Genomic DNA, 12,315 nt, shown 5'->3' on the forward strand with positions numbered 1-12,315 from the left:
CCTGCTGTTTCTGTGCAGTTTAAATCGGAAACAACCAGCCGCCAAGCCGCGTGCCACAAATGCCAGCGGGGAGGGGGTAGGAGGGGACCGGAGCGAGGGGCAGGGGGGTGGTGGTGGTGGCGGGCTGGGCCGGGCAGGTGCTGACCGCGAGGGCAGCTCCGGGCCTCCAGGGGGCGGGGCTCCGGAAGGGGTGGAGCTCGGCGGGGGGTGGGACCGCGGGGCAAAGCTGTGGCAGTAACTTCCCGTCCACAGCGGTCCCGACCCTGAAGCCAAGTTCTGCGCCCCGTCGCCCCCGCCCCCGCCCCCGGGCGCGCTGAGCTGCTCCCGCCCCACACTCCGGAGGAACAGGGTTGGATTTAGCCTAGGCTTTGGGGGAGGAGGTGGAGGGGAGGCGGGAAGGCCCTCCTCTCCCGGGTGTCTTTGTGAAGTGACAGGACTTCTCTCCCGTGCAGCAGACTGCCTCAGCGCCACCCTCCCCCCCCCCAACTCGCCGCCCTACATGGGTGTCCCTTAAGTGGGAAGAATACAGATCTTTAATTGGGTCTGTCACCCTCTCAGGGGTGAAAGGATAGTGGTGCAGAGGGTCTACATTGGCAGTGGGAGTCTCCCCCTGCCCCTTGCCCCCTGCCCCCAGTGCGCTTGGTTCAGTGGCCTCGGCTTCCTTCTCTGGAAAATGAAGGGCTGCAGTGAAAAATAACGTGCTTCCATGCTGTGATGCAGACTGATGGCAGAGGCAAACTTTTTACCCCTCGCCCCTCGGGTCAGGGCCTGCCCGGTGCACAAGGCACGTGTAGACTCTGAAAGAACCAAAGACACCAACAGGCTTAGCTGCCATGGCTTTGTAAGTACTGAATGCTCCCTTGAAAATTGAAAACATAGAGGCACTTTTCTCCTGGCTGTTTATTACAGAACAAAGAAAAAACGCACTGGCTTGAAACAGACGCCAGATTTCAAATGTAAAGGCGAAATAGGAGGTGGCAATTAAAATGTGATTACACAGAGTCTGGACACTGAGAAAAAGTTTACAGAACACGTGTGGGTTTTCTATAACAGACACTTAAATATACATGACAATAATTGCAGATAAAAACCATCAAAGACAAACCCCAAATCAACTATTAATGTTTACAGACTCCCCCCTCCAACCACAGACCATACATGAAAACAAATACTGAAAGGCTTTAAACCAGGTACATCTAATCTCCACCCTGCAAGGTGCCACTGGAGAAGCGTGAACCTGGGGGTTTCTCTGTCTGAATGATAAACGGAGAACACTCTAGATCCTCAAGGTGGACAGCGCAGCCAGTGTTCAGCTCACAGGCTCTCTTTTCACCCCTCCCAAATCTACAGAACTCTTAGCCTCCTGGCAAATTTCCTCTGCGGGGCACTTGTAAAGCTTCTGCTGTAATATGTGCATCAGGAAAGAGCCAGCGGAGACCCAACAGGTTTGCGAAAGAGTTTAAGAGTTTAAGAATCACACAAGACGATATAATTTTTAGTGAAAATGGCAATAAATGGCCAAGGGGTTTCTACTTGGCATTTGTCAGTTTGTACAATGCCTCTTGGTCACATCCACACCTGCCATTACATCAAAACCATAAGCAACAACCACCTGGCTTCTAAGGTAGTGCTGGGGCTTAACAACCAGCTTAACAAGGTAGCGCTGGGGCAAAGAACACAGCCTGCATATTTGCAACAATGTATAGTAAACACAAACAATGCATAATAAACACAACTCTACTGAAACAAAAGCCGTCACTTTATTTACAAAGTCACAAAATGAAGTATAAATACTTCTGTCATTAACGTTTACGAAAACCATTTACAAAATTTTCAAATATGTACAGGTAGCTTGAAAAATCACCAGCTTTCCATTTTGTCACAGGTAGAGACAGGGATGAGCACAGGCTGATGCCACTCAAATGTGATGAGGAAACTGTGTGGCTGTGGAGGTGGCTGTGAATTTGCTATGGGTCCAGCCACTGCCTAAAGTGGTGGCAGCGCAGGGTTTTCCACGGGCACTTAAAGCCCCCCCGCGCTCTGGGTGGCAGCATCGTGGGCGGCGGCGTGCTCTTCCAAAATGTCGTCGATGAGCCTCAGGTCGCACACCCAGCCTTCCTCTGGGCTTGCGCTGGGGCCCTTCAACAGAGCTTCGATGAAATCCGCCTCACTACAGTCAGGGGGTGAGATCAGACCATTTAGTTGGGGCTGGGACTGGGGCTGGGGCTGGGGCAGAAAGTCATAGGGTGGCAGCTCAGGGGGGTTGCCCATTCTGGGGAATGGACCTGGGGACTGGCTGGCAGCGACGGCAGAGGTGGCGGCGGCGGCGGCGGCGGCGGCCATGTAGCTTGGTGGCTCGATGCCCTGTATGGGACTCATGGGACCAAAGCTGGCCACTCCCTGCTGGAGGGATTTGGTGGCATTGAGCGCAGGCACGGGACCCTGCACCGGGCTCTGGCCGAGGCTCTGGTTGCCCAGCGGGCTGAAGCTAGGGTCAACCAGAGCCACACTCACTTTATGGCCTGGCCTGCCTCCTGGGGTCACCTGATTGGGGGGCGCAATTGCCTGATGCGGTGGAAATGTCGGGGCTACCATGGGAACTCTTGCGGGCGCCTTGGTGAAGATGGAGTTGCTATCAAAATGCTGCTGGACGCTATTATCTACACGGCTCAAGGCCGGTTCCCTTGAGACCGCTGTGGTCACAGCTGCCGCCGCCGCCCATGCAGCATTGTTGAACACTGCAGGCATTCTTGGCACACAGGGCTGTCTGAGCTGGTGGGGGCTCGGGGGCTGGCTACTCAGGGGCCTGGGACAGAACCCAGGCAGGGGCACTCTTGAGGGAGTGGCCTTGGGAATCTGCAGACGACGACAGACAGAACCGAGGCTACTTAGGGGGTTCTGGCCCAGGCACAAGGGTACGGGAAACAGGGGGCCGGAGTTGAAAATTCCTTGCTGCTTGCCCGGAGTTGGTGAGATCACGCCCATGCCTTCATGGCTCTGGTGCCTGGTGGGTGGGATCATTCCTGGACTCAGATTGTTCTGAAGGAGCCCAGCTCTGGGTGGCATCATAGGCTGGTTGGATGGGGGGCTTGCCTCAGTCTGGTTACACTTGGACGTGACTTGTTCTTGGACGGCTACAGAAAGGGAAAAGTGGCGGTCAGTTCCACAGTCACCTTCAACTTGGGCTGCAGCTGCCGCTGGGGAGCTACTGGCCCAGCACTGATTTCTTGCTTTCTGCACTCAGCTCTTCAACTCTTCTCAACTCCCCTTCTTTCTCCACCCTCAGCTCTCCCCACGCACACACCGACATACGATCCCACTGGACTGAAAATGCCAGCTTCTCGGTCTGTCTTTTCAGGTAGATCATAAGCTCCACAAGGCCAGGGTCCGGGTCTGGTTTTATACTCAGTACTCCGTACACAGGCCTGGCCCTGCACACGCCTTGACAGTGGTCCACCCCTTGCCTCTGGCCTTCCTGGAACTTGTCTGTCCTGTCACTGCAGCTGAAGTATGGCCTGACATGCTACTCCAGCTTGGGCAGGGAGGACATTCAGCTGGTGTCAGGCCCAAAGGAACAGGGGTTTTTGCTGGAGAATGGAGGCAGCACTGGGCTAAAACCAGGTGAGGGCATTCTTGGCCCAGCCCAGTGTCGCTCTGCTGGCTGCTAAGTATTGTTTCACACCCATCTCCCCAGCTAGTGTGAAAGTTCCACAAAGTGGGGACCATGCCTGGCTTTTTTGTTAAGGACTGTATCTGCGGCCAATAAATGTTGAGCCCATTCAGAGCTGCCGTGGTGGGGAAGGGACCCCTGCTATGTGTGCAGGCTCTGGGAACCCCCGCCACAGACTCTTTGAGGAAGAGTGTCCTCAACCCCTGTCCCACTGCCCACACCTGAGGGATGGCTCAGGAATGATTAGAGTGGAAGGTCACTCCAGCAGTGGCTGGGGTGGTGGTGGTTGGGGGGCGGGGACAGCTGCATGCTATTTAACTGAGTTGCAGACCTCCCCTTTCTCCCTCAGGAGTTTCAGAAACACTGACAGTAAAGGCTTACTCTGGAGTGAATTGTTCCCCCTCCCCCGCCCCCCACTCCAGCCTGCCCCTTTGGGAACAATGACCTTAACTGCTTACCTTGAAACTGACTCATCTGTTGGGCAATATATGTACTCCGCTGTTCAGGGGTCATTGCCATAAGACCTGATCTCTGCTTCTCTTGCTAAACAGAAGATGAAAAAGATGTGTTAGATAGCGGCTACCAAGAAACTCGGCCTTGGGATTGCTGCATGGGGGCCCAGGACTTGGCTTTGGTGTAGCAGAAAGCATGAGTGAACACATCAACACACACTTGCATGCATGCCCCACCCTCCCGCGCAAAACTCCACAGGTATAAACAAAAGTAGGATTCTGCACCTGGGTTAAAAAATCAACTGTGACAGCATAGGATGGGGGCGGGAGAGACAGAGCTTAACAGCAACAGCACACAGAGAAAAGATTCAGGCATTTTGGATGTCCTTCTGCTCAGGATGGGCCAGCAGTGAGATGTGGTCACCAAAAGAGCAAATGTAACATTAGGCTGCATTAATAGAAGCAGAGTATGTAGAAGGAGGGAGGTGACAGTCCTACACTCCTCTGCCTTGGCCAGACCATGTCTACAGTGCTGACAACAGTCTTGGCAGGCCAGCCTCAAGGAGACCCAGACGAACTGGCTATATTCTGAGGACGCTAAGCGATAGGGGTAGGGCTCGGACCCAGAACCACGCAGACAAGGAATGGCTAAGCGAACCAGGGACGCCGTGGCTGGGGCAGAGCAGACTCTGGGCTATGTGGTGGTGGGTACCCCGCTTCTGCAGGGCTGTCACGGGGAAAGGGCTCAGGCTCCTTCTGGGTGGTCCTGGCATGAACGGCAGGATGATCACATGGTCAGATAAATGCATTGTCTGCCACCCAGAGTAGCCACTTACTGCCAACTTCCCGTCATTCTCCCGCCTGGCTGTAGGATGGGTAATTGGGACAAGCTTCCTGTCTCCCTCTCAGGGGACGGCTGGTGGGCTGGGGCAGGAGCCGAGCTTCAGGGCTGCAGTCTCAGCACTGAGTCTCAGTGGCCCAAGGAGATAGCAGAGAACCGGATGAGGGGCCGGGGGCATGACTTACCCGGAGACCCTCAGCCATTTGGTTCCAGGTGGTGACTGGGACCCAGATCTCGCCCACTGCCCTCTCTCTCCCCTTCTCAGGAAGCCTGCTCCACAGTGTGCTGGCAACCAAGGCAGCTCCCACCCCTTAGCCCATGTTTTGAGCTGCAACCCCCTCCCCAGATGCCAGAGGACTTGACCTACAACATGGGCTGCCCAGCGGGGCCTGCTTTTCTGCACCCAGTGGGGCTGGCGCTTCGGAGAGTGCTGGGCTCCCAGCCTGGCGGCAGAGGACAGACACAAGGCACTGGGCAGACCACGCCAGAAGCGATTTCACCATCCTGCAGTTAGCCTGCTTCCTGTCTGGGCTCTTGTCCTCCTCCACCGGGGCAGCTGGATGTGGGCGGTGGGGAGCTGCTCCTGGGGCTGCCCATGGAGCTGCCCTCTTCCTGCTACAGTATGGGGCACCCGGGGCCAGCCCACGCATGCTCACTGTGCTGAGCCGCCTGCACCCTTCTTTCATATCATTGCAGTTAGGGATCTGGCCCCCGAGTAGCACGGGGGTCACGTGGCTGCCCGAGGCAGGAAGCAGGGCATCGAAGCCAGGCTCTGCCTGCCACACTGGGGGCAGGCAGGCTTTCTGAATGCAGGCCTTTCACCCTGGGCCAGCACTTTCACTTCTGCTCTTCCCTTCCATCCTTATACCAGCGGCCAAGATCTGGGCATAAGATCCACAGCCCCCCGCTTACTAATGTGACATGTGAGGCTCAGAGAGGTTAAATGCCATGCCCAACGTGATATGGCTAGGAAGTGCCATGTGTCTCCACAGCAGACCCGGTGCTCTGGCCTCTCCAGCCCACTGCTTCTGGGGACCAGCTGCTTCTGGGGTCTGGTTCCTGTGGCTGGCTGGGTCAACACCCACCCTAAATCCATTTCCACTGTTTGCCCCATTAGTTGCCTCAAAGAACGCAGTTGTACAAGGGGTGGGGGTGGGGGCCAGGGGGCAGGTTGGAAGAATATAGAGCGCAACCGAAGAAAAAGCCAGGGAAGGGCAGAAGAGTCCAAAGGGAAGGAGGTAGAGAGGAAAGACACCCATGGGGCAAGGGGTGGAGAAACTGTGTGGTGTTGGCCAGATGAAAGAGAATGCTTCTTGAGCAGTCCGGCGTCACAGGGACCACGGGACAGTGCCCAGTGTTCATCCAAGGAAGCAGAAAATCCGGACCTTCCCGAGTTTAAGGGCAAATCTGGTCAGCGGCATGGCTACAGAAACTCTCAAGTTCACATAGCACGGTGACACCCGGCTTGTGGGGCTGGGCCTCTGGCATCCTGGGACACAGACATCAAGCAGGAGTCTCTTCAGTGGCCTGGGGCCTCCAGAGGCCAAGGCAGCCCTCTGCTCCTGGCCTGGTCCTGTTGGCCCTGGCAGAGGAGGCCTCCCTGGGAGGCTGCTTCCTTTGTTTTGCAGACGGAGGCCCCCATCCTTTGTTCTGAATCAATGTGCTCCAAAGATAAGCCCCAAGAAAACAGTTGTTGCCTTTTGACACTGACAATTGGAATCGTTGGAAAATGGAGAAAACAGGAAATGACAAATGTTTTCAGTGACCAGGAGGAAGTGATGGCTGAAAGTTGCTGCTTAGTGACAGACACTTGTGAATGATGGCCCAGGCAACCTGTGGCTTTTCATAAGCCTGGTTCTGGAGAAGGTCATCAAATGACTCATTTTTCTAGTGCCGCAGTTGTGGAGGTGTCCTATTGTGCCAGGTGACACTGACAGAGCAGTGTCAGGTGAGTGCTGTGTGAGCCTAGCTGTGCTTTCCTCACGGAGAGAGAGAGACCAAAGGCTGGCCTGAACCCCACCACTGTCCCCTGGCACAGCCCAGCCTCACACAGCGTCCCCCACCAGCAGGCCAGGCCAGACGCTGTGTCAACCTCACCCTTCAGCCACCGCAGGTGAGTGTGTCCTATAAGGCCCAGTGCAACCACCTGGATGCTTTCTCACCACTGCAGGGAAAGTGGTTGCCAGATTCAATCACTTAATCAGAGGGACTCTAAACTGGATGGGGGATGGGGGAGAGAAGGAAGAGCAAAGGACCAGCAGGACTCATGGACAAAAGCCTACAAAGGGTTTCTGGATTTCAGCCAGATTCAGACTGAGGTTACTGTCCCCAGGGCCCTGCAGGAGGAGAGCATTCTGACTCAGAAGGGGATTCCAAAGGAATAGCTCCAGGGGGATGGCAGGGAATGGGCCCAAAGCCTTGTTTTGTATAGCACATTGAGGGTGAGAAGGAGTGGGGGAGAGGGAAAAAGGGAGATCTTTTTCTGCTTTTAGGTAACTAGGCCTCCTTTCCAAGCAGACCCACCCCCTGAGTGTCCCCAGAGGGAGCCAGCCTGCCTGGCCGCTGAAGGCACTCAGCTACCTTAAAGGTTCAAAGGTTAATGAGTTCTACTGTGTAGGTTTGTTTGTTTATTACTCCACTAGGAAAATCACCTTCTTTTGTAGTTTCTGGAAGCTAGATTTGGAAACAACTCACCCACCTTTTGACTTTTCTTTTGAAATGACAGGAAGACAGCTTTCTGCCTGGAAACTATAAAATCAAGATCAGAATTCTTGGGACTCTTGCTCCCATGGGGGTGGGGTCCCCTGATACCCATGGGCTCTGGCTTGTCATGGCCGATGGATGAAGGCAGTCAGATACTTCCATCGGGAGCCCTGTTTTGAGGGGGTGTTGACTCTTTTCGGCTATAATCCTCCTCAGTGTCCTTCGAAACCACAGGGGCTTTTTCCTACAGTGAATGACAAATGAGGTTCATAGTTTCCTGGTCCCTCCTAACTCTCAGAACCCGTGACTCAGTTTCTCCAGGAGGCCTCTCCGTGGACCGCTAAGGCCAAGATCTGGGGAGAAGGGGTTTGCCGAACACCTGTTCTTTTGAGTTGCCTTTGCTCAATGCCCTTCCTGGTCCAGAGTGCACCCAGTGACATGTGGGCCTCAGTGGCTCTGGAGCCCCCAGCGTGAACATGCTCAAGGACCGGATGGGAAGACAAGGTTTACTTAGCAGCTCGGTTAGTCCCTTTGTCAATCAGCGGACAAACACTTCTTGTGGGCTAGCGCTGGGCTTCTCATTCTTCCGGAGCTTATAATGGAGGGGGAAACTGACAAGATACAAGTTAGTCAAGGAAGATCACTTCAGATGGTGACACGTCTTCTAAAGAAGATAACGACAGAGTGAAGGGATCAAGAGTGGGTGGGCACGGCAGAAACCTTGGGTCAGGGCATGGGACCCTGAGGGTAAATCAGAGCCTGCCACACTATTCTCTAAGACAGGTGAAGCCTGGGGCAGCAGTAGTCTGCTAGGGTCTTTCTGTGCCCCTCCCGGCCCTTGGCGTTCCTACGCCAGAGACCTCCCCCAATGGAGACGCTGCTGCTTTTGGGTCGGAACCCATCTGAGGCTGTCACTGGGGGCTTCACAAAATCAATGCCACCAAAAGCCAACAGCAGAGAGCTGTAGCTCAGGTTTTTCATTCTCCGGTTTTCTGTCTTTGTACTTGATCTCCAACTGCATGGACTCTATTCTGACTCCTCCTCCGTCTTGGTGGTTTCAGGGCTGCCAGGTCCCGGAAGGGCTTGGCCTCAATGCTGGGAACAATACTGGGGCAGAGGAAACAAACGTCTTTGCAGCTCACCTTTCTTCTTCCCCTATGGTGCCTGCGTCCTCTGTCTCACACTGAGTCTGGCCTTCCTGAGTCATGGGCTGAGCTGGCAAGGCTCTGTCCCTCAAAGCCCCCCAGGAGGGTCCAACTTCCAGAGATTCTTAGGAAAGATTTGGGGGCCAAGCGTCTGCCTGGTCCTCCACTGCTTGGTGGAAGGCATTGCCTCGGGAAGAGACATAATAAGGTAGGGGCTAGGAATTTGAGGCAAGCTAGCTGGGATCCCCTTCAATGTTTGACTTCTGAGGGAAGGGAAAGGCAGGGAAGACTAGGGTGGAACAGTGACATCCTGAGTGGACCATATCCCCATCCATTTTTGCTAATTCTGTTTTCCTGGTGGCTTTGTGCTGGACGTGATTTCTCAGGTTTCAACTGAAGAGCGAAGGGCTGAGGAACACGGTGACTCTGAGAGCACACACAGAAAAGGGGGAAAGAGGCAGGAATCAATAGACCTTGAGCAAAAGGCACTGCTTGTTCTTCCCGGCTGGGGCTGGCAGGATAAGGAGAACAAGGCTGTACCTACCAAAGCAGAACTTCCATTAAAGGCCAGAATCCCGGCGCCCTTTCAGCTTGATGACCATCTTCTGATCACTATCACTTAGCAAATGCTCATTTCGCCAGTTTTTTTTTTTTTTCCTGCAGATAGGGCAGATGTCCTGTGCACACTGATATTTTATGTACCAGAACAACATTTCCACGACCCAAACGATATGCCCTGCAAAGGCCCGCTCTGGCTGGCATCCGCCATCTTGCTCCCACCACCGCTAATGTGACTCTTCAAGCGGTTCCTTCTAGGCTGCAGGGGATGGTCCAAACTCACAGCCATTGTGGACAGGCTTGGCTTGGCTTCCTTCTGCCTGCTCTCCTCTGGCTGCCAGTCTTCCAGTGAGGTGATCCAACTTCCCACTTTTAGGGCGCACGAGTCTGGAGTGGGGTCAGAGAACACTGTGGGGTGCAGAGTCCACAGCAGATCGCTGGCAGGAGAGGCAGTTCCTGAGTACCCGCTAGGCACAGAGCAGGCAGGTAATGGAGGGTATCCAGAGGTGCAGAAGCAGAGTCCCTGTCCCCCTTGGGCTCACAGTCTGGCCGCAGGGACAGACAGGCAAGGAAAGACCCGGGGTGCTGGAAGGCGTACCACAGGGAGGGAGTAATTGCAACCGGGGCAACCCCCACTCATTTCCCTGGAGGTGAGGCTCAGGCGCCTGGAGCACTCTGCTTGCTTGGGTGGTCTCTTTGCCAAAGATGGGCTGGGACACAGTAGAGAAAGCACTAGAAATCCCTCATAGGTGTACAAGAGCTTTATGGGCTGTCACCTCCTGTGTTCCTCCCAACAACCCTGTGAGGCAGGCGGGCAGGCTGAGCAGGGGACTGCGCCCCAGTTGACAGATGAGAAAGCGAGGCTCGGGGGAAGTGACTTACCTACAGCGTCGCAGCTAGGCAGTAGTGGAGCGGGCACCTGCCTCCAGGCCTTCGGATCCCAGCCGCCCCAGGGCGCTGCCTCTGAGGTGCTGTACGAGGAGGTGACTCGGGCCAGCTCATGAGCAAAGGAGCTGCCGGGCAGGAAGGACTCACTCCCCAGGGCCTGGCAGGATGGGGGCTGTCGCCCGAGGCTGACCTGGGGGGGCCTGGCTTCCCCAAGCTTGCAGGCTTTGTCTACATGAGTCTACAACAACCGATTGAACAATCCATCAGCTGTTTGGCCACAAAATGGTCCTGACTGATCTTGTCACTGCCATGACCGCCTGCCTAGCTGGGTCCTATGAGTGTGGTGCTTATACACACCACCTGGTCTGGGGCCATAAAACCAAACAGCTTTGCGCTCTTAATTGTCATGGGTCACAAACTCCTTTGAGAATCCATTAAAAGCTATGGTCTCTCTCCACAGAAAAAGCACTCCCAGTGGTGTTTCCCCTTTCCCGGCCCACCAACATTTTACATATAATCTCAGGGGTTTTCTGGACACTTAATACCCATCCAAGGATCTCAGTTAAGGATCCCCTGCCTTGATCAGTCATTGTTTTGTTGGAAACGGGAGGAAAGCTAGGTCACATAAGCTGGTTCATCGGCAATGACCTTGACCAATCCCAATCCCTCCCATCCCTTTACCGCCCCCCACCCACCCAACAGAGCACACAGTTCTAAACTGGTTTGTAGGTTTGTGTGTGTAGAAATGTTGAGGAATCTGCAAAACCAAATGGTGAGTGCAAAACCAAACAGTTAAGTGTAAATCCCACAACAGCCAAGTCCTGAACTCTAGCCCTCACCGCACTTCACCTTACCAGGGCCCCGAGGTTTTGGGACTTGTGTGTGTGTGTGGGGGGGGGGACCTTTCCTTTCTGTCATGTTTTAGATGACAGGGATTTCACCAGAACTGAACATATGACCCGATTCTTTCAGCTAACAAACAGCAATTTAAAAACCTCACACTTGATAACCGTGTCAGAGAACATTTCAAGACTCAAATGAGCTGCTGATATAGCCCTGACATCCTGATGAACACACCGAGCGTTTGACACAGCCTCTTCCCTCTCGTGCTGTAACATCTGGGCTGGGAGGCACGATCTGTGTCTCCTATCACCCCAGTAGAAAGGGAAAGCTTCATCCCCCAAACTAAGCTAACCAGCTGGAATCAATTCAATTCACTGCAATAAACACTAAGCACCTACCGTGCACAGGTCTGTGCCATGGACACTAGGCCGGTAGATATTTGGATGTATCGTTTGAAATAACACTAAACATCGCCACCACTGATTTTATTGAGCATTTGCTATGCACCAGGCACTGACCCAAGTGCTTTCAATATGCAGTCTCACTCGGTCCTTTAAGGAGCTGTCTCTGAGGCAGGAACTACTATTGTCCTTATTTCACAGATGAAGATGCTGAGGCCCAGAAAGGTTAACTAAGTTGCCCAAAGTCACACAGCTAGTTAGGAGCAGAGCAGGATGCAAACTCAGGTTCGCCTGGTTCCCAAGCCCACACGTAGTTTGCCGTGGTGTGTGTGTGTTCAGTCATTAGCTTACCAAACGCAAAATGCATTTTGAAATGTAGAAACTATTCAAATGCAGCATTTAGAAAAGTTCAAAGTTTTACAAGGGCGGTCCAGACAAATTCTTAAGAACAAATTATAGACTTCAGGAGGGGACTGGGAAGACATTCTAACTGCCTGGAGAGTTTCAGAGAGTACACCCGTCCCCCAGACAGATACAAAACCAAAAAAAAAAAAAAAACAACACACACAAAAAACACAAAAAACCAAACCAAAACAAACAAACAAACAAACAAACAAATAAAACAACAACACAAAATATCCTTAGCAAGTAAAGTCCGTGCACTTGGGAAAGAAAAGCTCTTCACCATCTGATGGTGTACCCACCGCGCAGGGCCCAGTGCCCCTCCTCTTGGGGCAGTTCACTCGTAGGGAGCTCAGCTCCCTGGCCATCTGTGGCTCCGGTTTTTCAAGCTTCAGTTTGTCCTTGGAGCAAG

The 12,315-nt window shown here is 53.8% G+C and overlaps 1 protein-coding gene across 1 annotated transcript in view; it reads right to left on the reverse strand.

Moving 5' to 3' along the window:
• Positions 1 to 1,738: 1,738 nt before the first annotated feature.
• Positions 1,739 to 12,315, reverse strand: part of MAMLD1 (mastermind like domain containing 1) — a 58,421-nt gene continuing 47,844 nt past the window's right edge. Inside the window, exons 3-5 of the mRNA XM_047097751.1 lie at positions 4,129 to 4,213; positions 2,573 to 3,134; positions 1,739 to 2,509 (exon numbers count right to left, since the gene is read on the reverse strand). Coding sequence (XP_046953707.1) covers positions 2,023 to 2,509; positions 2,573 to 3,134; positions 4,129 to 4,213 — 1,134 coding nt within the window. The 3' untranslated portion in view covers positions 1,739 to 2,022. The remainder of the gene's footprint in view (positions 2,510 to 2,572; positions 3,135 to 4,128; positions 4,214 to 12,315) is intronic.

The sequence above is a fragment of the Lynx rufus genome, unplaced genomic scaffold (assembly GCF_022079265.1).
Source record: "Lynx rufus isolate CCGP_SWC_20201006 ecotype Redwood Valley unplaced genomic scaffold, mLynRuf1.p SCAF_40, whole genome shotgun sequence".
In the NCBI taxonomy this organism is placed as follows: domain Eukaryota; kingdom Metazoa; phylum Chordata; class Mammalia; order Carnivora; family Felidae; genus Lynx; species Lynx rufus.